At 43.9% G+C, this 25,818-nt stretch overlaps 1 protein-coding gene across 1 annotated transcript in view; it reads right to left on the bottom strand.

Moving 5' to 3' along the window:
• MRE11 (MRE11 homolog, double strand break repair nuclease) overlaps positions 1-25,818 on the bottom strand; it is a 125,723-nt gene that overhangs the window by 24,963 nt on the left and 74,942 nt on the right. The window contains exons 16-18 of the mRNA XM_072134135.1: positions 24,757-24,831; positions 5,917-5,981; positions 4,695-4,762 (exon numbers count right to left, since the gene is read on the bottom strand). Coding sequence (XP_071990236.1) covers positions 4,695-4,762; positions 5,917-5,981; positions 24,757-24,831 — 208 coding nt within the window. The remainder of the gene's footprint in view (positions 1-4,694; positions 4,763-5,916; positions 5,982-24,756; positions 24,832-25,818) is intronic.

Raw genomic sequence — 25,818 nt, forward strand, 5'->3', positions numbered from 1 at the left:
CATACAGCGCTGACTGCATCCTAAGAGGAAGCAGCTGTCTCATTAAAGTCACCCTATTCAGACTGATACAAAAAGACATGTGGGCTGTAAGTCACCCTAGACCCCGCTGTATGGGACCACGCCACAAACATAGCAATTACCATATAGATGTAATATGGGAACACAATAAGAGAAGAATCATCAAACACAATTATACTGTGATAAAATATACAATAGTATCTAATAATATAGCATTTATTATAGCGGAAGTGGTTGCCGGTATGTCCTGTGTGGGCAAATAAACTTCATGAAGGAAGAGAAACCCTAAAAGCATTTATTTTACACCAATTGAGTGAGCGCCAAGTAATACTACCAAATAATTGTTGCTCCGTTGTATCACAACCACAGGCGTCTCCCTCCTCTTGGCAGTTGTAGTTACCCACCCACTCTGGTATCCTGACTAGCGGGCGTTGTCCCATAGGATGTGTTATGTGTTGTGTACTACTTTTCTGTAAATGACAATGCCAATGACCATTAATGGATTACAATATTGGCGGTTTGGGCGGTAGCCTGGGCCCAAGACTTCTAGGGGGCCCATGGAGAGCCAAACCACCCACAATTTTATACTGAGAAGGATCTTCACCCATGAAATCCTCATAGAATTGTACCTGCTCTCAATACACATGTACACAAGAGCCACTTTGAAGGTACTCCAAGGTCTCGAAACCACAGATTGAAAGTCAGAAGAGATGCCTCCTCCATTTCCTAAGAGGCTTGATTCTAGTCCCATATGTAGGAAGTGATTCCAGACTTATAGGGGCTATTATATTAATACAGCCCTGGCCAATGCCAATGAAGTGATCCCACCCAACCCCTCTAAGTCCCTGCTGATGAGACACCTTCCCGAACAGGAAGGTGCCTGAGCAATTGAAGTACTCATACTCTAGTTACTTGGTGCCGTTCTTATATCAAAGCAACGTCCTCGTTCCACCTTCCACCTTTATTCTATGTTCCTGATATGAGGACTTTCCTCTAATTTCTTACCTTTGGCCAGCAAATGGACTCTGGCTTGATCTCCACCTGTTTTGACCTCAGCCTGTCATTGCCTATCATTTCCTGGTTCTTCAAATTGGTGTGTTGTGTACTACTGGGCCAATTGTGTCCAAGACTATTGTGAAAAGCAGCAAAGTCCAAGTCCCCGTACTTGACCCATACAGGAGGTCAGGGTGATAACTTTGGCTAATCCCAAGAGTTTTATCCAAGTCAAAATGGGCTCAGTGGACCCATCTGTGATCAGCTGAATATAAAAGGTTACAATATAAAAGGTGTAATACGATAGGCTGTTAAATTGTTGGGAGTCTGAAACTTGACTAGCTGTTCTGCCAGTGGTGGCGCTATACGGTGGACAAGGCTGAGAGCAGAAGCCTACATCCAGTGTGCAATGACTGCTCCAAAACTCCCGGTCAAGAGCAGAACTTCCTTTAAGACTTGTATGTGAGACAGTCTGCAACTCCAGTTGGTAAAGTGGCATTAATGCAATGTAACCTTGACCATCTATCCGTGGATGTCATACATTCTAAAGGCTAAGGGACCCCTTTGAAGGGGTGGGGGGGTGTACAAAAGATCAGAGACTCTATTACTCCCCATTGCATATTGGATGTGCCCCAATAGATCATTCAATATTCCATTTCTCCACCAATGGCAGCTACAAAAAAAAGCCGTAGCACGCAGTGTGAGAAACTGCTTGCTGTAACTATTTAGCGCCATGAAATTCTTTGCTTTTATTTTATCTGCTGCTTTGGATGTTGACTGCATCCATGTATAAATAACCTGCAGGTTGAAGTGATCTTTAACACTGAGACCATTAATATTTGAAACACAGCGCCATATTTCTGTCCCGATACACAGTTATTCATGCCGCATATAACTTGACATATATAATACATCACCGCTATCTACCCACGAGGAAAAAATAATAATGAATTCTGAGGGTCCTTCTCCTATAGCGAGAGTATCCAGAGAGGGAGTCTGATAACCTGCAGTGTTTTATTGGATTGTTTATTCATGAATCCCACAAGCACATATATATATATATATATATCCAGGGCACGGAAACAGCTCGATTCTGATAATATAGTAACATGGTTAATGCTGACAAGCCAGCAGTGGGGGTTTCAGTCATCCTGTCCACATACAGCTTATGTATGCAGCACTTCCAGGAATTAAAGGCTCCCATGCATGCATAAAAAGCCAAATAAAAACACATAACATAAGTCATCATCATCATCAAGGCTTCGTAATATTCGGGCATGAATTAAATGGGTATACTGATCTCCGCTGAATGCGGAGAACTGAACACAATGGGTATCGGAGGCCCCTGTTGCTCGAGAGAGAGGTGCAGATTTCTTAAATCTTAAAAGTGAATATCTCTTTAATTTATAGCATGATAACAGATATGAAGACTGCAGATCAAAATTAGAGACAATTTCCGAATCATCAAGGTTAATGGAACTTATTTACCAAGGTTCCGTCAGACGCATTTTGGTCGGGTTTCCCGATGATTTCCATTTTGCGCCGAATTACCCCAGGACTATGGCGCATGCGATCTGATTGCGGCGCATTGGCGCCAGCTTGCACTCGACAGAAATCGGGGGGCGGGCCGTCGGACAACCCGACGGATTTGGACAACGGCCGGAAGCACTCACATGCACCAGGAAGAAGCAGGTGAACTCCGGCGGACCTCGGGGCAGAAGCGACGGATACAGGAACTCGGGCACACAAGGTTAGTGAATCGCGCCAGACCCCAATCCTTGTCGGACAACGCACCGCGGGATCGTGACAGGACCGGGTAAGTAAATGTGCCGCATTGTGTAGGCCACTAAGAGTGTAGGCCAAGGAACACTGATCAAACTAAGAGAGAATTTTCGCTAGTTACGCTGGTGCTGAGTTTCCAAGCGATGGAGGCGTGCCTCAGCCCAAATGCATTAGTGTTTCCAGTGAAATGCATGTGATCGGTAAGCAATCGCATGCATTTTGCTGGAAACACTAGTAAAATTGGGCCAAGTCACGGCCCCCTGCGCTTGGAAATGTGGCACTAGTGCTACATGTGACCGTACCCTATGATACCTGCTAATTATTGCTGATAGTTTGGCACCTAGTGCCAATTTCCTTAATTATCTGACAAACCCTATATAACTGGCAGGCTAACTTTCCAGTTTTCACTGACTTGGCACTGACCCCAGCAGCAGGTTGTCAATATGAAGGCCAAAGGGGTGACCCTATTAGCCACAGAAAGTGGCAAAGTCTGTGATTGCTAAAATATTGCATCTTTACAACATCACATACTCCTTCGAGTCCTCCAAGAAGGCTGGTCACCCTTGAAATATAAATGCAAGAGAGGACAGGATCATGTGGAGAATCTCCATTGCTAATCTTTTCAACACTGCAGCTGAAATTGCCCCCAGGTTCAGCAGTTAACAGGGTAAGGATCTGTCTCGTCATGCATTTGGACTGAATGCCCACTCCGCAGTGACCATACCTCTCATGTGAAGAATCAAAAGTGTAGACCCACCTCTGCTGAGAAGCATGTTGTGTGGACAGAGGAGAAGAGGTCCACAGTTCATATTAGTAATGAAAGCAAGTTTAATTTATTTGGATCTGATGGCAAACATTATGTTTGTCGACAAACTGAGAAGAGACTGAACCCAAAGTGTGTAAAGAAGTCAGTTAACAATGGTGGAGGGAGTGCCATGGTTTGGGGAATGTTTTCTGCAGCTGTAGTTGGACATCTTATACAGCTACATGGCAAGTGTGTATGAAAACCTTCTTTAACAAGATGTTAGTTCTTTCCTTGCGTTCTTTACTCAATCACCCATGCAAGACAATGTCCCCTGTCACACAGCAAAAAGGGTTAAACCGGTTCCTTAAATCAGAAAACATTAAAACAATGAAAGGCCTGTTCAGAGTCCTGATCTAAACCCAATAGGAAACCTACGGAAAATACTTGGTGACAAAGTTATGTTCAAGACACCCACAACAGTCAAAGAACTGTGGAAGAAGAGTGGACCAGCTTCCCAACAGAGCAGTGTGAGGGTCTAGTAATTTTGATCATTCTGCAGTTACTATTGACAGCAACTAAAGGGTGAAAGGGGTGGGGAGGGCGGTTCTGCCACTCTTACTAGACAAGCCAAGCACCCCATCTAAGGCATCACAGCAAACTTCAGCCTTTACAGTATAGGTGGTTGATATTATAAAATTCATTAGCATCTCCATGGTTACAGACTACAAACCAACGCTTTTGTAGTCAGAATCTGGAACTATCCCGCTTGCAGGTTTGTTTATATCAACATCCACTGTTTTGCTGGTCGTCTTAAGAAGCAGCAACTAATAAACTAGGACAAGGCCCTACCTGCGGGGTTATAACATATAATATGCACGTCCTCATCAATGTGCCAAAATAACCTGAATAGTCTTGAATTTTCGGTAATCTTCCTGGTAAATTTGGCTTGTCTTTGTCTGAATCAAGGCGGGGTTTACAGAAACCCCTCTCAAAAGTTCTCATTCCGCGGTGGGTGGGGGGCAGAGCAGGATTTAACTGTCCCACCTTTACTACTGAAAATTTAGCTGACTATGTGTGCCCTGATAAGTTATTATAAAGTAGAGAAAAATTTTTAATCAATATGTTAAATATTATAGTTCATTCATACAAGGCTTACCTCTTGTCCACACGTGCAGAAGAGGTGAAGGAGACCTCCTCAAGATCAGAGTCGTTGTCCTCTATCTCCTGAACAGGAGCAAACAGAAAAGTTATGAGAAATGAGATCTGGATGCAGCATGGTCATAAAGTGAAAATTCAACTTTTAAAAATTGAGCTAGGACCCCAGTAAAACCTAATTAAAGGAAATCTAACATTTGCTTTTATGTATTATGAACCAAACATACCATGAAAATGCTGTAGCTAACCTGATGCAGAAACATATCTTGTTTAATCCCTGAACCCAGAGGTTTTTCTGAAAAAACAAATATACAATTATGATAATTAGGCTCTGTTGCTTCTGTGGATGCACCGGCGCTTCTCCTCTCACCCTAATTATGCACTGCTCCAGAGAATGATGTAATCACTATGTTGTCCTTGACAAACAGAAGTAAGCAATCGCTGCACCATCCCCCAGCTGCTGTGTAAGAGTCATCCAGCTCAGGTTAATTAGTCCTGTCTGGGCAGTTTAGGCAACCTCCTGTGTATATGAAACTAATGTGTTTATGTACCCAGCTTTCTCAAGGTCCTGAATTTTATAATTGTTTAATGAGCAAAACCACTCAGATCAGGGGTTAAGCGTTTCTGCATCAGTGTCGCTACAGCATTCTCAAGGTATGTTTGGTTCACAATACATAAAAACAAATGGTAGATTTCCTTTAACTGTAAACTTTAAACCCTTAAATATTCCAAGTATTCTGAAACAGTTGGATTAATTTCTCTGGTCCCCACCATGCCCGAGTAATAAGGGTTATTAATTTTGGGACCTAATATGATGAGTAGACTCTCTACTGTCATATGGGTAGTTTTGGGCTCGAGCTGAAAGCATGACTCCACCCACCTGACAGAGGAGAACCAATACTATTAGCAGGGAGCTCTCTGGAGCGGTGAGAGCTACAGGAACCTTAGCAATAATGGAATGAGGTGGAGTTTTGTGGAGGTGGTAAAAGGTCCCCTTTAAAGTTTTTTTATTTTTTTTTAAATGAATCAGATACTGATGTCCTATTTCCCCCTTCTAATTTTTCGATCTTGGGGATCAAACTTCACCATGGACATTGCCACTTTCATGGACAATAAAATGTTCACGGCCAAACATGCTGATGGACATGACCAACAACCTTACACTCCAGAAAGATTAGGATATGTGCTGGTTCACTGGGTCTAAAATCAGGGGTGCAACCCACCTCAGAATAGTTCTTTGCGGAGACGTTCCTCGAAGAAGTCTGTCTTGAGGAAGACGACTTAAACGCTAGGGAAGAAAAACATGTAATCAGATTTTTGCTTTCTTTTTAAATGAAAATGATGTGAATGAAGGTGAAGCGAATTCAGCCTCAGAATAGGATTTTCGTGAAGACAATCATCCGCAAACCATACGTGGTGTGCAGTTAGCTGAGGACAAGGGTAATTACAATAAGCAAAGCCAAAATACCTGCAATAATATGAAATGATTGCGGAGAGCTCAGGAATACTTCAGACTACAAAGAAGCTTTGTCTTCATGGTTGCAGAGCGCTGATGAGTGATTGTAGAGATGTGGACAGTACAGATTATAGGGAAGATCCTTCCAATTCTAGTAGAGTTTTGTAAACAGAGGGTTCAAGACGCTCGTCTGCCACTATATGAAATGTTAGGATCCTGCAGTCCATTGGAAGGAGAGTGTGATGGTCCATAGCTAGGACAATCAATGAAGTCCCAACCCTAGGGTCTCCTTGGACAAGGATCTACAGTGCAGAGCATTCAAATACACCCATGCTATGTTCCCTTCATTTTCCAAATCAGTTGAGGGTTGAAGAGGTCTATCGAAACCCTAATTATGGTCATCAATATCAAGAAGATTTAAAGTATAGCTCAACTTTCAAGAAACTTTACATAATTCAGTAGTCCATTGTGGGTATATGAGAAGTAACACCAATTCTGACCTTGGGCGACTACCAATCTTCATTTTAAGAAGCTCTCATATTAGCAGTCAATATCTGTAAAATTGCAGTGCACCTCCAGCAAGACTTGGACCTCGTGCACTTCCAGTAGACTGAATAGACTTAGTCTTAGTGCTTGTAAGATGGAATTTACAGTAAGGAAGGTGGATGATAAGAGCTAAAGTAAGTGGAGAAAGAAATATTTTCCTCTGACACACTTCTCACTATAAGGTTAGAGACATTTGGCTTGTGGAGAAACCTAAAATGTACTCTATCCTTCACAGGTCAACTTAATGGTATCTGCTCTAAACTTTTGAATGGACATCACCAATTGTTCAATATTTTATAACTTTTTAAACAAATTGCTGAAGGATCTTAAACGCAAAACTTACAAGAAGTGTTGGATAATGAATCACCCAATAAATTTCCTGGTTCAATTAGAAGTGAAATTTAAACAGTCCTCCTCATCATGCTGTTCACATATTGTAATCATGAAACCAAGGCATAGCCCAGCAATTGATCAGCAGTACTGCAAGAGACTGGCGATCTTAAATGGAGTGGCTTGCACCTTTGGGAGTCGCTGTGTATAAGTATGTAACTCTGTACCCCAAAACCTCAATAACCTGAGGGCCATCCATCAAGTAGACTGGGTGTGGCCACAGCAGACAAATATTGGACTCGTGAACAACTTGAGATGTCGTTGAGTCCTCCTCATCATGCTGTTTACATTTTGTCATCATGAGAGCAAGGCATCATTTAGCAATTGAACAGCAGTACTGCTAGAGAATGGAGATCTCAAATGGAACGGCTTGCACCTTTGGAAGGCGCTTTATATAGGTATGTAACTCTGTACCCCAAAACCTCAATAACCCAAGGGCCACCCATCAAGTAGAATGGGCGCTGCCACAGCAGACAATCAATGGAATTGTGAACAGTTTGAGACGTCGTTGTTGAGCTATAACTGATGATCAAGGCCACATGACAAGCCATTGACATTTTTGGTTGAGGTGTACCCAGCTCTGGTATTGGTTCCAATAAGTTCTTTGAGATGAGGAGGTACTACTACCTAAACTTAACTGTCCGACTTTCGTCATATCACTGTAGTGTGAACTTTGTACGCTTTCACCCAAAATCTGAATTTCCCTCACTTTATGTCAGTAGTGTATGTTCTAGTGATTGTACCGATTTATACAAAATTTGTTGAAAAGTTACAGTCCATTTATGTCACTGAGCTTTCCAGTACAACTCATCCCTCCTGTCAGTCCATGTACATCTGGCCATGAAGTGCACCTGGAAGGAATAGTATCTTCTGCTACCATTGTACACGTATGAATATAGGCAGCCAGATGTGAACAGCGGGGACCAGCATTAGGTCCCATTCACTCAGTGCTTTAAAAGCCTGTCCCCCGCAGCCCATAATAATGCAATATACGGGCAATTACCTTCCATCAGCGTTCTACGTTGCCTAGGGAAAGTAAATGCTGGTACAAGTATTACACACGTGTGCGCTACATTCCCTGCCCGTATGTATTCAGGAGTCATTAGCCAGGGAACAGTATGTGACAATCAGGTACAGATCATTACACTGCAGGTTTTAACAACAGCGAAGTATCTGTCCGGATATTTGGGCTTTTGTGTCATTTATTTCATTTTTCATCTCTGTTCGCTTCTTTTCTTCATAGATGAAATATACTTTCTCCGTAGGACAAAGGCAGATAACTCAGCAGGGAATTTCAAGGGACATTCAATCAGAAACATCTCTCGTTTCCAGCACTGAACAGCAGTAAATAACAAATAGGAATCACAATCATCTTACCAAAATATGTTCGACTTGGGGTTTACACCCTTTAAACCCCATAAGGGAATCAGGTTTTGCTGCAACCTAGGGAATAGCTAATGCCTCTCATCGGTGAGGTGAGAGGACAGGCCAAGGTCAAGGCATGCAATTTTTCCATGACGGTACAAAAAAGCTGATGTCAGGATAGTCAGATGATGTTTGGGAACGGTCAAAAAGAGGGCAGGTTTACAAGCTAGAGTAATACATTTTTGCAGTAATGCTAAGAAACCTTTAGCTCAGGCACCATTCCATGGCGGAAGGTGGTTTAAACAAGCCTAGGAGACAAGGGATTGGCTGGGCTCAAATGCTAGGCATACTATTTAAAGGGGACTTGCAGGAAGAATTCTGTAAAATCCTGTTGGTGCCGAGGCAAAGAGACACTAACCCTGGCTCCTGGTTTCAATGTTGTTTCAGCACCTTCCTTCACTCAATAAGTAGCCTCTTCTGACCATAGGATATACTTTTATCTGCTATCACTAGAGACCACTAATTGATCCCAAGCACTTCTGGCCTAGCGGTGGTGCCATTGAAAGGATTTAGCCCTTGATGGAATCACTGCCATCCAAAGGGTTATCCAAGCAAGTAGACAAGGCATGCAGATGTAATACAGGCAGTCCCCGGGTTACATGCAAGATAGGGTCTGTAGGTTTGTTCTTAAGTTGAATTTGTATGTAAGTCAGAACTGTATATTTTATCATTGTAATCCCAGACAGAACTTTTTTGGTCTCTGTGACAATTGGATTTTAAAAATGTTGGGTTGTCATAAGAACCGATATTAACACTAAATCTTAATTGCAGACATCTGTGATAACTGTTACAGCTGATTATTGTAGCCTAGGACTAAAGTACAGTAAATTACCAATATCCAGAGGTCCGTTTGTAACTAGGGGTCGTTTGTAAGTCGAGTGTTCTTAAGTAGGGGACCGCCTGTATAGCCACCTCGGAACTTGCCACCTTTGGGATCATCACATTGGGGGTCATTTACTAAGGGCCCGATTCACATTTTCCCGACGTGTTACCCGAATATTTCCGATTTGCGCCGATTTTCCATGAATTGCCCCGGGATTTTGGCGCATGCAATCGGATTGTGGCGCATCGGCGCTGGCATGCACGCAACGGAAATGGGGGGGGCGTGGCCGAACGAAAACCCGACGGATTCGGAAAAACCGCCGCATTTAAAACAAAAAATTGGTTGCACGCGCCATACTCACATGCACCAGGAAGAGATCAGTGAACTCCGCCGCAAATCAACGGACCTCGGCGCAGCAGCGACACCTGGTGGACATCGGGTGCAGGACCTTCATGAATCGCCGGAAGACCCGAACGCTCGTCCGAGAAGCCGACGCTGGAACGCGAATGGACCGGGTAAGTAAATGTGCCCCATTATGTCTATGACACGGTATTTATTTTGAAAGAGATAATTATAAATAGGCGGAAAACATTCCTGAAATAAAAACACAATTGATTTTGTAGGAATTCTGCCTAATTTTCACAATACTTTCTTATAAAGTTGTGTGTAACTGTTGAGCACATGCCCAATGGGGTGTTACTTAGTTTGTCCAGCCCATTCGCTGGAATCTAGCTTCCTCCACCTACCCTAAATGGCTCCTAGAACCTATATAATGCTGACGAATAGGTGCCTTAATGCACAGGAAGGTGCCTGAGCCTTATAGATTCCTCACAAAATTGTTCAGTTCTGCTGTGTCAATTACTGTATTCCTGACCAATGTTTTTATCCCCGCAACTCTGCCCTGAAATCTGACATGTACCTTGAACTCTGCATGCTTGCTGCCAACCCTGACCTTGGCCTGTCTGACTATTTTATGCTTGACCCCCTGATGTTTTGGCACTGAAGTCGTGTGACCTGCCTGAGCAATCTGCAACCAGTACCAGGAACCTGTGCATTGAAGTCCAAATCCACATATCAGCGTTTATGCACAAAAACTGAGGAAGCCTTTTAAGAGAAGCCATAAGTCAAACTAATGTGATGGGACAGTGGGTCGAAATCCTGCTTCTTGCTATAAGTTACCATAAAAATGATCAACAACCATCTTCCTGGAAGGAATGAGATTAGAAACAGATTTGTTTGCTTTTTTCCTCTCCAGAAACAGTGCTCCAAGTCATATTGTCACTATCTCAATCTCTTGTGGGACGACTGCAAATTTTTTTTAAAAAAATGACAATTCAGAAGTTTTACAAGGTTTTCTGTAGGATAGCAGTGAATTTTAATTTCCCACAATATTGGGTATAACGAGGAGTTAAACTATGGAAATCATTGACCACAGGTAGAGACTGAAGAAGCTGCTTATTCAACAATTAAGGGCAGATTTGCAATGAACTGTGTGAACAAATAGAAATGAGTATAATTAAAAACAAGCGAGCTGACGAATGCATAGTACACTATTAGTATAACCGTCAGCAGATCTCACCTATAACATGGCATATGCCGGGGCTCCGGGGAAAACTCGTTGACAGATATTGCGGCAACAATATGTCTGATTATATAATCACCTGACAATCAGTAAGAGGAAAGACCCACAAAACAGACCTGCTCAGGGTCACATAACTGAAGGCCATCACAAGCCGACCAAGAGGTAGTGACATTGGAATCATACAAAAGTCACCACTGGGCTAAGATACAAACTGGCCACATGACAAACGGATGTGACATTACACACTTGTCACCCGATTCATCGGGTTTTAGACCGATACTGACCACAATGTGAAGGTGAATGACCAAGAGGGACTTCTCGAACAGTCAAAGCTTCCTTTGGTTTGGAAGGGTTTCTACACAGATACCTCCTCTCACGCTGACCAAGTTGTTTCTTCAAAATGTAATGTCTTACACGTCCCAAAGTCTCATCAGATTTTCTCTCAAGTCAAATGCCACCTTCTCAAATTTCTAGTTCATCAGCTTCACCTATAGTAGGTTTCTTTAAAGGAAATCAACCAGCCAAAAAACAAAAACCTATAAATACTCACCTTTGCACCTCTTCATCTTGATCCCGGCACTGACCGTCGCTAGTCTTGACACGTTGGGATCATTTAGGATCACCTAGACAAGAAAGTTATAATTAGCAGTATGGATGGTTGGGACAAGATGTCCGGCGCTCCGGGCTGCTAATTATGCACGACCCCAGACCTCCCTCTCCCATGCTGAGAGCATGGGAGAGATAGGTGAGCTCATGCCCCTCACATGGAGTCACCTCCGTCTCAAGGGAGTGTCAAGGCTAGTGAGGGACAGCACCGGGATCAAGACAAAGAGGAGCAGGAGTGAGTATTTATAGATTTTTTTTTTTTTTTGGCTGGTTGATCTCCTTTAAAGGGGTTTTGGGGGTCTTTTAACTACTAATAACCTATCCCATGCACAACTAGTACCCCAATAATCAGCAGAGAGCTCCATATATGGTCAATGACACATCGAAAGGTCATTGGTAATTAAACAATCCAGAATAACCCTGAGGCCACGTTCACACACAAAATTTGAGGGATGGGCTAGCCTTATCGAAGACGCTTTTCCACTGAATTGGTAATATGCAAAACAGGTGGAGCTTGTTTACAGCCACAAGCGGTTCAATGGAAACGCATGTACAATCGGGCTAGCCAGCATTTGCTTTTCAAACAACTTTGCAATTTTCCCTTTAAGGGTGACGTGATCTATGTCTCTTCTGCTTCTCTTTAAGAGAGTACAACATATCATATGAAATGTTATTTGCCAAAACGAGATCTAATCAAACCTGTGAAATTAAGGAAATAAATAAAGGCTAATGTGTTAGTCATAAGGAACCTCTGAAGCTGCGTCCTAAACAGATTCTATTATTAAAACCTGCACCGCCTGGATGAGCAAAATCATTTTTCTTCTAAATTAAAATGGGGGGTTCTGATGCTCCTGAATTGTGATATGATTGACTTTCTATGTCTGTCTGTCAAGGCTTCATTTCTTGTTTCGTATTCAGTTGGCTCATTACTTTCCACCATAATGGATAATCCATAGTCACTATATTGTTACATTCCCTACATTTTTGGGGGAACTCCTTTTTTTTTAGGGTTCCATGTTCCAAAGCCTTTAAAGTAAAGTTTTAGAAATTAGTAGAGCAGGTGATAATATTAAGCTTTGTATTATACTTCATTAAGGAAAACAGGTTTTTATGTGTCTTGTTTCTGCTCTTTCTCCTGCAGTGAGCAGTGCATCTGAAAGCAGTGACAGATCAGTCCACCTCAGGCAGATAAAAAAACCCCCCAAATGATTAACTAATTCTACACCTAGAGCGTAAGTCCCTTTATGATTCAACTCCATGAAGGTTATTAGACTATCCAGAGTTAATAAATATTTAAGTCATTAATAACATTATCAAGTTCCTCTCCGATCCATTGTTAGTGATGTACAAAGAGCTGATTTACAGAAACTAAGGAAGAAAGGTAGGGGAAAACAAAAGGACACAGGAACAGATTTCTTCAATTAAGTATATTACAAAGTCTACTATTATCATCTGTTCTAAGTAAAATTTAGTAAAAAGTTATGTCCAATGCCTTAAAAGGGGGGAGGGGGGGATTTCTAACATTTAGAAACACTTCCTATCGGGGAAGTTTTTATATAAAAAGCAAAACACATTGGGGCTCATTTACCAAGGGGCCGAATCGGCGGGTTTCCCGAATATTACCATTTTGCACTGTTTGTCCCTGAATTGCCCCGGGTTTTTGGCGCACGCGATTGGATTGTGTGCATCGGCGCCGGCTTGCATGCAACGGAAATTGGGGGGCGTGGCCGTCGGAAAACCAGACGGATTCGGAAAAACCACTGTATTTCAAAAAAAAATTGTGTCGCAAGATCAGCACGTACATGCACAGAGGAGAAAAAGGTGAACTCCGGTGCATCTCAGGGCAGCAGCAACACCTGGCGCATGATGAATCCTCGTCAGAGAACGCGCCGCTGGATCGCAACTGGACCGCGTAAGTAAATGAGCCCCATTCTGTCCTCCATGGAGGCTCCTCAGTGACGTCCTCCATTGACACGACCTCCAGGAGCTGCAATGGCGTATCATGTATACGGTAGTGTTCAGGTATTGGATATCCTGCTTGCCAGGTTCCCGGGTCCCTTGGCATGGTTTCTGAATTTGCTTTTGCCTTATGACTTGAATTTATCTTTTCTCGTCAGACTCTCAGTTGGTTTATTTTTGTGGACATTTCAGATGATTACTTCAGTCCCTCCACAGAGTAGTCACCTATACCTCAGTACTTTAGTTTCTGTCTTGGTCTTGCATGAAGGAGCACTTATAATTTTTCCTCTCTGTGCTCCAACGTGGGCCAAAGCCACTAAGGTCAACACTCCTTGTAAGACACAACGGTATAAATCAGATCACCTTGGACTGCAGCTTAATTATAGGCACCTTTGGCGCACAGCATTCTCCTATATTGTTCATTTTGTTAATTTTCTAGAACTTTCTGTGTCCTCAGACTCACCTGCTGATAAAGTATACCTAAGTGAGAGCAATATCCACGGGGTTCTTACAGATGATTACTGTGGAGGAGAACGTTGTGTTTGTCAGATTGACTATAAAAGAGACGTTACTCTCTATTTGGTCTCCAACCAGAAATACAGATTTACATCGCTGCCATTAACGCAATTTCTGCATTCAGAAGAAAAATAAAATATTCTTGAACTTTTAACCCCATTTTACACACAAGATGAGAAATGAGTGGGATGGAAAGAGGATATTGCAGACGGAGGTAAGTATTGAATGTCAGGAATAATAAAAGATTTGGTAGAAGAAAATACATTTTGTGAGAAAGTATACCTCCAAGCGCTAAATACAGTCACTCCTGCTGCACCAAATTGTACTGAGACTGAGATACTACTGTCGCAGTGTACTAGGTTGAGACTGAGCCCCTCCTACTGCACTGAACTGTCCTGAGGCGGAGCCCCTCCTACTGCACCGAGCTGTGCTGAGACTGAGCCACGCCTGTTGCAGTGTACTAGGCTGAGACTAAGCCCCCCCCCCCCCCGAACTATCCTGAGGCGGAGCCCCTCCTACTGCAACGAACTGTGCTGCGACTGAGCCAGTCCTGACGCAGTGCACCGGGCTGAGACTGAGCTCCCCCTACTGCACCGAACTGTCCTGAGAAGGAGCCCCTCTTACTGCACCAAACTGTCCTGAGACTGAGCCTCTCCCGTCGCAGTGTACTGGGCTAAGCTCCTCCTACTGCAGTGAATTGTCCTGAGCCCCTCCTACTGCACCGAACTGTCCTGAGACTGAGCCACTCCGGGCGCCCTGAACTGCACTGAGCCACTCTTGTCGCAGTGCAGTGTACTGGGATGAGACTGAGTCCCTTGTACCGTATTGAACTGTGCTGAGACAGAGCCCCTCCTACTTCATCGAACTGTCCTGAGAATGACCCACTCCGGGCACCCTGAACTGCACTCAGACTGAGCCACTCCTGTTGCAGTGTACTGGGATGAGACTCAGCCCCTCCTACTGCATTGAACTGTGACAGAGCCCCTCCTAATGCACCGAACTGTCCTGAGACTGAGCCATTTCGAGCGCATTGAACTGTTCTAAAACTGAGCACCTCCTACTGCATCAAACTGTGCTGAGAATGAGCCCCTCCTACTGCACTAAACTTTGTTGAGCCCCTAATACTGCACCGAAAAGTACAGAGACTGAGCCATTCCGGATGCCCTGAACTGTGCAGAGACTAAGCTGCTTCAGTTGCACTGCATTGAGCTAAACTGCCCCTACTGCACTGAATTATCCTGAAAATGAGCCACTCCGGCCATTCTGAACTGTTCTGCCACTGAGCTGCTCCGGATGAGACTGAGTTGCTCTGGACGCACTGTACTGTGCTAAGCCTCTCCTACTGCAGAGACTGGAGTCGCTCGTGCAGCTCTGAACTGTGTTGAGACTAAGCTGCTCCTACTGCACTGAGTGGTCCTGAGACTGAGCCGCTCCTGCTGCACAGAACTCCACCATTACTGAGCTGCTGCGCTGAACTGCACTGAGACTAAGACACTCCTGCTGCGCTGAATGCAATGATACAATGTTATAAATAAGCCAATAGGATAAAGGCTGCAGGGTAAAAAAAACCCTACAGTTTGGCAAAAAGATAGGGATACTGACCCCAGGACCCCCCTCTATTATTTCTATGTTCTGTAATAATAGAATGTACAATAATGGGTTTTATGACAAGAATTTTTACATCCACATTTTACTGGCTACACAGTAGGCACAATGGGGGAGATTTATCAAAGTTGTCTTAGGTAAAATTGCTCTAGTTGCCCACGGAAACCAATCAGAGCTCACCTTTAATTTTATAAAAATCTGTTGTAAAATGAAAGCTGAACTCTGATTGGTTGCCATGGGAAACTAGAACAGTTCTGCTTGTTCTAATAGTTTTGATAAATCTCCCCCAATATGAGCTGACAAACTAATGTGTAACTGGAATTCCCAATTTTACACTGTTCTCAGGACAATAAGTGTACTAGAGTTGCAATGAGATGGTGCAAGATAGTTTTGGGTTTTTTTTTAACGTGGACATCACTCCTTGTGATGGCCATATTACCTATCAGAAAATTTGTATTCTCTGGGTTGGATATAGGTATTAAATGGTGGGTAATGGGTCTTAAATGGAACCCGTCAGGCACATCTATCCGCCTGAACAAATGTTCTATCTAATTAACTAACTGTAGTGAATTATTTTTAAAAAAGCCCCACACTCTGCATTGTAATCCTGTGAAATGAGTCATCCGGGTGTTTCTGAGCTGATAAGAGTCAGGCTGCAACACCCCCACACCCCCTGCACACATCTCAAGAGGCAGCACAGAAACAGGTACGAATGAATGTGCAAAGCGAGTGCAGGGGGGTGTGTTTACAAGAGGACAAAGGAGGAAGGGGGTGTTGCAGCCTGACTCAGCACAGTTCAGAAACACCCGGCTGACTCCGTTCACAGGATTACACTGCAGAGTGAGGGGTTCATTTTATACAGTAAATGAGGTAGGACTTTTGGTTTGGAGGCTAGATGTACTGGATTGCATCTAGATGTACACGACTGGTTCCCTTTAAGAATATTGGTCCTCCTTATATTCAGCGATTTCCTCATCTTCCCTCGTAGAATCCATCATACCTCCAAAATTGTGTCCAAATCCTTGTATGCTAATTAGTAAATATTAATTCACATGAACACATTGTGATATAGCAATGATCTGGAAGTACAAAACCCGGGAAGAAGTATATCAGGGCCGCCATCTACCAGAGGATATTGCAGGTTCGCGTAAATACTGAGCTCTTTTCGCCCCCTTTTTTAATATCCGTCTCCTGATTTCACTTATCGGTGGTGTCGTCATTGAGAGACGCGGGCTCTGATCACAAACACGCCATCATATAGCCCACTGAGCGCTGCTCTTCAGATAAACAGCCCCCAAACCTTCATATTATGAATCTGTACCCCATAGCGGAGAATGAAATATTTCTAAACTCTGCACCCGTCCCCTCTAATATGGCCTTAACATGAGATGTACATTGTGTTCACGTTGCTTTTATTACAGTTTAGTGTTATTTTTCATTTCTCTATTAATGTCCTTGTCCTTATGTTCTCTGGTTACCAATATCTATAATATAGAAAGTCATAAAGCTCAATTATCTCAGTCGAGCCAAGTACTCTTAAAGGGAACCTGTCATTTTGTAGCTACCGCGTAAACCCAAAATAGTAACCTACAAAACACAGAAAATGTGCCACAATGTTTCTGTGGGCCCTCTACGTCCTGTCCAGTTGGTGGGAGAGCTCTTGGATGCAGTCAAGCTCCCCCACCTCCTCATAGCTTCTCAGCCTTGGACCTGGTGTGCCAGAGCTCCCCCGCCTCCTCATAGATGCTCAGCCTCAGACCTGGTGTGCCGGAGCTCCCCCGCCTCCTCATAGCTGCTCAGCCTCGGACCTGGTGTGCCGGAGCTCCCCCGCCTCCTCATAGCTGCTCAGCCTTGGACCTGGTGTGCCAGAGCTCCCCCGCCTCCTCATAGCTGCTCAGCCTTGGACCTGGTGTGCCAGAGCTCCCCCCGCCTCCTCATAGCTGCTCAGCCTCGGACCTGGTGTGCCAGAGCTCCCCCGCCTCCTCATAGCTGCTCAGCCTCAGACCTGGTGTGCCAGAGCTCCCCGCCTCCTCATAGCTGCTCAGCCTCAGACCTGGTGTGCCGGAGCTCCCCCGCCTCCTCATAGCTGCTCAGCCTCGGACCTGGTGTGCCAGAGCTCTCCCGCCTCCTCATAGCTGCTCAGCCTCAGACCTGGTGTGCCAGAGCTCTCCCGCCTCCTCATAGCTGCTCAGTCTCGGACCTGGTGTGCCAGAGCTCCCCCGACTCCTCATAGCTGCTCAGCCTCGGACCTGGTGTGCTGGAGCTCCCACGCCTCCTCATAGCTGCTCAGCCTCAGACCTGGTGTGCCGGAGCTCCCCCGCCTCCTCATGGCTGCTCAGTCTCGGACCTGGTGTGCCAGAGCTCTCCCGCCTCCTCATAGCTGCTCAGCCTCAGACCTGGTGTGCCGGCGCTCCCCCGCCTCCTCATAGCTGCTCAGCCTCGGACCTGTGTGCCGGTGCTGGCAAACGTGTCCCTAAACACGTGCTACTAAAGTGCACATCACCAATGCCAGTGAGAGATAATTGGCTGTGATCTGGTGTGCTTGGGCACATTGTGGATGAACATTGAACTAGCCAGGTTGAGATCCAAGCCAATCATGAGAGCCATTCATGTGTGTGTTTGAGGAAGTCGGGGGGGGGGGGGGACAGTTGTCGACCTACCTGGCTTTAGTCTACGCCATTTATAAGTGGACATCTAGACCATGCCTACTTTTCCATAAAGTGACATAATTGCAGTAATAGTTGCAGTCAACCTGATAGCTACATGACTCGAAACATTTGCACTCCAAGCTGTAGAAACTTCAGGATATTTCAGGCCCACCCAAAGCGCTTCATATATCCTGACCTCGAAGCATAGTGACTCTTTCCTCTAGTACTTATCCTCATGGTGACATCACAGGTCACATGGTATGTAGTGTCACCTTATAAAATCATAGTTCAAACAAAACTTTAAAGAAGTTCTCTTACATGTAAGCTACCCCACAGCAACATAAGGCTGGCTGTATACAACCGTGGTCAGTCCATGAAAAATAGATAGATTTAAAGGACCAACCACAGGGAAGAGGATGAGACACCATGCATCATAATGATAAATTTAACACGAGGAGTCCATTCTTCCACATGGAATAGTAGCTTACAGATCACTAAAGTTTTTTGCTTAAGAAAAAAGAAATTGAAGTCTCTCTTTTACAATATAACCTGCTTTTTACATGTATTTGATTCTTGAGGAACAATCTTGGACTTCACACATAATGGCCTCTCTCTCGTGCCCATGGCAGTACCTCAGCACTGCCAGTAGGTTAATTCATTTTAAGTAAAACAGTACTCCAGTTAAAATTAAGATAGAACTGTGTAGTGTAATACAGTCTATGGAGATGTTCATAGGCTGCAGGTGACTTGGACAAACTGAATGTTTGGTCATCCACTTGGCAAATGGTTTAATGTGGATAAATGTAAGGTTATGCACCAGGGGGCTAATAATCCAAAGGCAAAATATGTCCTAGGGGATAAATCTGGAGAGTCCCTTGTTGAGAAGGACCTGGGGGTACTAGTAGATCATAAATTGAATAACAGCATGCAATGTCAATCAGCTGCCTCTAAAGCCAGTAGGATCTTGTCATGTATCAAAAGTGGAATGGACTCTCGTGATAGGGATGTAATATTACCACTATACAAGGCATTGGTTCGGCCTCACCTGGAATATGCTGTCCAGTTCTGGGCACCGGTCCATAAAAAGGATGCCCTGGAGCTGGAGAGGGTTCAACGTAGAGCCACAAAAATGATAAGGGGTATGGAGGGTCTTAGTTATGAGGAAAGATTAAAACAACTAGATTTATTTAGTCTGGAAAAGAGACGACTACGAGGGGACATGATTAATTTATATAAATATATGAATGGTCCATACAAAAAATATGGTGGTAAGTTGTTTCAGATCAAATCAAAAGGCGAGGGGGCACTGTCTCCGTCTGGAGAAAACAAGGTTTAATCATCGGAGGTGACAGGGCTTTTTTACTATGAGAACTGTTAATCTGTGGAATAGCTGAGCTCAGGCGCTGGTCACAGCAGGGACAGCAGAGAGCTTCAAGAAGGGTCTAGATGCCTTTTTACACCTAAATAACATTGATTGTTATGTTATATAGAATTGTTTCCCCTAAATCCCTTCCTCATCCAATCTCTTCCCTTCCTTGGTTGAACTTGATGGACAAGTGTCTTTTTTCAACCGTATAAACTATGAAACTAAATTGTAGTGAATTCAGCAGGAACTTCTTTTAATGGAAGACTCTTATCATTGTTTTCATGGATATAAGCGGTTCTCTACAGGCCCAGATAGTCCTATTCACACATGGGTGTAAAGCGAAGTTACATCCATTGTTAGCAAAGTTTGGCTCCTCGAAGAGCTGTATCTCTGAAAAGTTCCTCCATCATTTGGACACAATGGGGCACATTTACTAACCCGGTCCAGTCGCGATCCAGCGGCGCGTTCTCCGACGAGGATTCGGGTCTGCCGGGATTCACTAAGGTCGTGCGCCCCATATCCACCAGGTGTCGCTGCTGCGCCGAGATCCGCCAGAGTTCACCTTCTTCGTCCCGGTGCATGTAAGTGCTGATGTTGGAAACCCGACGAAAATGTGCGATTCGGACCCTTAGTAAATGAGCCCCAATCTTTTGAATAGATGGGCAGGCTTTCAAAATAGTCTTGGAGATGCCCAAAATGGGATAGGCAGTAAGTTACCGCTCAATACAGACCGAGGTCATTCACTTCAGACACCTTAGAGAATTAAAATCCTTCCTTCATATTTAGACAGGGATAGCCCCCCCCCCCCCCCCCCCCAACCCAGCACCTTGTACAAATAAGACCTAAAGAACATCAATGACTCTAAGATAAAAACTCCCAGCAGCGGGACATACTTAATAACACTCAATAACATGGGCTCCCGGCTCGACTAGAAACTACATACACGTAAACGGAATTACAGAACGTGAAATGGTTAAATAGCACACGGCACTCCCCTACTGACTGTGATCGATGACCCGAGGACATTCCTAACCCCGAGTCACACAAAGATCCAAAGTGCTATTACCGCTGATTTTACAGCGAGTGACCTGATTGCCAATCCTTCACTTATTATCCAAGGCCAGTAGGAAAGTCTATTGACATGGGTGACCCCCAATCCCTACCCCCCCACCCCTCCGAAATATGTGTGTGATGTGTGTCATAAAATAGTCATGATAATATACTCCACAGGGAGCAGATGAGAGACCACCGCCGCTCTGAGTATTGATCTCCATCTATTTTTAGATCTTTAATGCTACCAAGAATGTCAGACATCATGATTTTGTGAACCTAGAGGAGACCAGTCTCTAAGGGAAATCTCTCTCTTTCGAAGGGGATTCCTAGATTAAAGGGAATCTATCTCTAGTTTTGACCATGGAAAGCTGCAAATGGTCCTGGAGAGAGATGTGTAACAATACCTTTGTGTGTGCTGTTAGTAGCAGCAGAACTGTGGAATGTGTTATGGATTTATATTCCAGGATGTTAGCAACTACAATAACAATTCTATGCTCTAAGAACTCTACAACAAACTGCTCAACTGACCCTTCTATCTGCAGATGAAATAAGCTGAGAGCTAAGAGCACAGCAGTGTGAGGACACATCCCTAGCCGTACTGAAATAAGCAGGAATATAAATACATAGTTCACAATTCTGCTGTGTAACAACACATACAAAGGCATGACTCCAGGGACAATACCTAACACTGTCCGTATTTATTAGGGCAGCACGGTGGCTCAGTGGTTAGCAGCTTTGCAGTGCTGGGGTCCTGGGTTCAAGGACAACATCAAAGAGTTTGTATGTTTTCTCCATGTTTGTGTGGGTTTCCTCTGGGGCCTCTGGTTTCCTCCAAAACACTCTAAAACATACTGGTAGGTTGATTAGCTTGTGAGCCCCATTGGGGACAGGGACTGATTTGGAAAGCTCTCTGCGTAATCTGTTTGCGCTATATAAAGGAATTATTATTATATAATTTTCCATGGTCAAAACTGCTGTTAGACCTCCTGACAGGTCAATGATATCGGTCTACAGCTCAGCTTCAATTCAAGTGAAGAACCTTGATTATTCCTACTGGAATAAGTACATTGACGACAGTGTGTGAGAAATGGGGAGCACTATCTATTGATGGGAAGACATTGGACCGGACGTTCGCATTCAGGGTTGGGCTGCACAATCAGAACATATTGCCGGATTGCCGGCCAAACAGCCAATCCGGCAAACTGAAGCCCCTACGAACTAGCCATGGCTACGACTGGTCAGGGGTATCCGGGTCTAGCAACATGTCCAGGTCGAGCATCTGCACTCATCTTTAATTATGGGTTAAAAAATCATCTACAATCAAAATGAAGCATGATAAACCAGGCATGATAGATCCAGACACCGTGACTGTGGTAAGCTTCTTATATTTGTTATCCATGGCCTCCTTCCTTCTTAAATCAACTTTTAAAATTATGCTAATGAGCCTGAGGGGCTAAACTAGCAAGTCTGTGATTTGGCTTTACGGGCTGTCACAACATCTCACCCTCCCTCTGCTCCCTCAGCGCTGAGATTACAGAATGATTTCATGTGATACAATATGCTGTGAGATATATGCGCTTGGTGTACAGTTTTCTAATGCTAAAAAGCTGAAGGACCTGTGATGATGTCACCCTGGTCACGTGACATTACAGCTGCATATAGATATAGGATGGGGAGGAGCTGCTGGATTCTGCCCGAAAGAGGCCACGCCCACGTCGACTCGCTGTAGCCGCGCTTAGATACAAGGTAAAACTATAAAGTTGAATATATGGGAATCTCAGGAGAACAATTTTTAGTTAAAAGAAGGGTGTCAGTTAGCTACTAGGGCTCTATGGGAACCTGTCACTACCTGTATTTGTGAAAAATGTGGTGACAGGTTCCCTTTAAGATCTTTTATGAGGAGCTACTCTAATACGGTATAGTGTGAGAAGATTATACAGTAATTGACAATATCTGTATACATACATAATCTGGGAAAAATACAATTTTCTTTTTACAAGTAGAACAGAAGTGAGAATCGATATGATGGAGGCTGAAAAAAATCAATGTAAGATCAAAGAGGAGCTGCCCCCCCCCCCCCCCCCCGCCTCAAAATGTAATAGAACAGAATATCTAGAATATCCATGAAATGATGAAAGGAGGCCGGAGTTACCCTATAGGGTTTAAAGTATAACTACACACACACATACATTATACACAACTTCCAGAAGAGGAAAAACACACGCCACTTACCATTTTTAAGGAGTCATTTTAGCAAAGGAGAAGTATGAAATGTTCAATAATACAAATAAATAACTCCTGGTCATAGAAAATGGTAATAGACAAGTATTTATACAAGAAAATAATTACAGACAGTGTTTTTTGTGCATAAATAGCCAATTAAGGCAATTATAGTAATTAATAATGGAAACTAGAGCCTACAGACCAGACTGTGGCCAACGCTGCACCCCCGACCCCCTCTACAGTGGACTAGGGCCAACACCCACACCCCCCTTTTCAGACCATGATGCATGTGATTATATTAGTCCCGTCACAGTACAGGATAGTGCTTTTTGGCGCACACGACGACAAGGGGACAGGCAGTGTTCCTCATCGCTGCAGCTCCAGCCGTTGTAGAAGATCGGGTGACCTGAACCTAATGGCTGTGGTCCAGTCACATGACCTTCTATCTAGGCCGTGAGCTACAACAGTGAAGGGAAATGAGTAGGCTACAGCTTGCTGCCCTGATAGAGGGAGAGAAAAGTTTCATGTGTAATTATACAGATTAGACTTTTTCTGGGCAAGCATCTATGACGCTTGTAAAGGCGTTAATGCGATGTCATGAGACAATTATAGGCAATTGTAAGACCAATATCATATCAGTATAGTATATATACATCTGTGCCGATTTATACTACCAAGTTTTGCAATGTTATGTAGATAGAACCGTCTGTGTGCGCTATATAAATAAAGAAATTATTATTATGTGCAATCTGTTTGGCGCCTTCTACTCTATAACATGCTGCAGATAGGACTCTATGTACAATCTTTTCAGCTCCTCCTGCTCTATAATATACTCCCAGCTGGTAAGACACTATGTACAATCTTCTCAGCTCCTCCTGCTCTATAATATACTCCTAGCTGGTAGGACACTATGTACAATCTTCTTAGCTCCTCCTGTTCTATAATATACTCCCAGCTGGTAGGACACTATGTACAATCTTCCAAGCTCTATAACATACTGCTCGCAGATAGGACACTATGTACAATCTACTCAGTCCCACCTGCTCTATAACATTTACTTATCAACCAAATCTGCATGAGCCTGTGTGAGATCAGAAATTATAGGATGGCTATTTTAGTCTAGCATAGATTCCACAATCATAAATTGTTGTATCCTCCCATGTTGTGACTATGACATCCGAATGATTGATACCTGATTCAGTACCAAAAAGCATGCAGTCCATACATACCCTACTCCATTGTCAAAATTTAGCTCTCTACTAAAAATATTGTGCTAGGACAGCGCTAGAAAAACATCTCCACTACAAAAACAGCGCCACTGATGGCCACAGGTTGCATGTGGTACTGCAGCTTAATTCAATCCACTTCAATAGAAACAAGCTGCTATACCAGACCCAACCTAGAGACAAGTGTGGCGCTATTTTAGGAGTAAAGCAGGTATATAATATCGAATTCTGGAATATGTAGAGTCGAAGCGCAGTCTAAAAGATAAAAATCTGTGTCTCCTCCGTAATGACTCTCCTGAGAGCGAGCACACGAAGCAGCCAGGACATTATGTCCCATGTCTTATGTGAGCAGGTACTGCCGAGGATTACAATAAACCCCAATCATCCACTTCTGCTAATTCTCTGTTTGTTCAGGGGTTTCATGCAGTCATATAACAATGAGGTGAGGAGGGGGGGGAGGAGGATTGCAAATTGACGAATGGAGGTAAGTAATGACTTGAAGAGCAAAATCCTGAAATAACAGAAAGCATAGAAGTTCTGGAGTCTTCATGTCATATTGAGTATTAGAAGGAGCAGGGTGAAATCGCATTGGGTGGCCATATTGGTTATAACCCAGCTGGACCGCCACGTGAAACTTACCGTCAACGATGGACATGTTCTTGGAAGGTGCTTTAGACCCTCGACCACTGGCAGGAACATCGCTGCTTGTACTTCCTACAAAACACAAGAAATTACCATGAAAAATAAGAAAAAAGCAATGTCCTATATAATCCATACAGATTAAGCTCAAAATGTAGGTCAAGCAGGTCAGAATCCGCTATAAAAACCCGACCATCCAGATATTAATGTAGACAATTCTGAACCAACTCTTAGAAGGGTTGTCCCACAAACCAAGTTAGACCCTATCTAACTTGCTTATCAGTGAAAATCTCAGTGATGAGACCCCACAAATCACGAGAACGAGGGGTCCCAGTTACCTCCGTTAGAACCCTCGTCACTCAGGGAAAGTAATGGAGCAGATGGCCGCGCTTGACGGTTCTACTCCATACATCTCAATGGAGCTGATGGAAATTGCTGAGTGCCGCGCTCGGCGATCTCCCTCAGCTTCATAGAAATGAATGGAGTAGAACAGTCATGCGCGGCCGTTTGCTCCATTAATCTCCAGGAGCGACGAGGGGTCCGACTGAGGTACGTGGGACCCCATCGGACCCCTCGTTTTCGTGATCTGTAATCACTGAGACCCCCACTGTAGGGCAAGTTAGGCCCTACCTTGTAGATTGTATTCTTGGGGAAACCCCTTTAAGGCTGCAATACCAGACACTGCCTATAGACTAGAGAGGCGCCCTTTCAGGAAAAGGATTACGATATATGGTCATTTTCATTAGGTTTTATAGATTTCTGGAGGATCTGTAACCATGTGAGCAATAAACCAGAACAGTATAGTGAGAAAATAGAATGGGGGGGGCTCCATGAAGATCTGATTATATACTGCAGCGTCCACATAGAAATCAGTAAAATAATAATTATTATTGGAGTATAACACAATGCTGATGTCTGTGTGACCGGTGTGTGGATATGACACATTCATGGTGACAGCGGCTGGAGAATTACATTAAGGATACAGCGTGTACGGTAATCTATCTACATTGTGCTTGGATCAGGTGCGGTGCATACACGTGTCATGCTTGTAATGCACAATGC

This window comes from Engystomops pustulosus, chromosome 2 (assembly GCF_040894005.1).
Source record: "Engystomops pustulosus chromosome 2, aEngPut4.maternal, whole genome shotgun sequence".
In the NCBI taxonomy this organism is placed as follows: domain Eukaryota; kingdom Metazoa; phylum Chordata; class Amphibia; order Anura; family Leptodactylidae; genus Engystomops; species Engystomops pustulosus.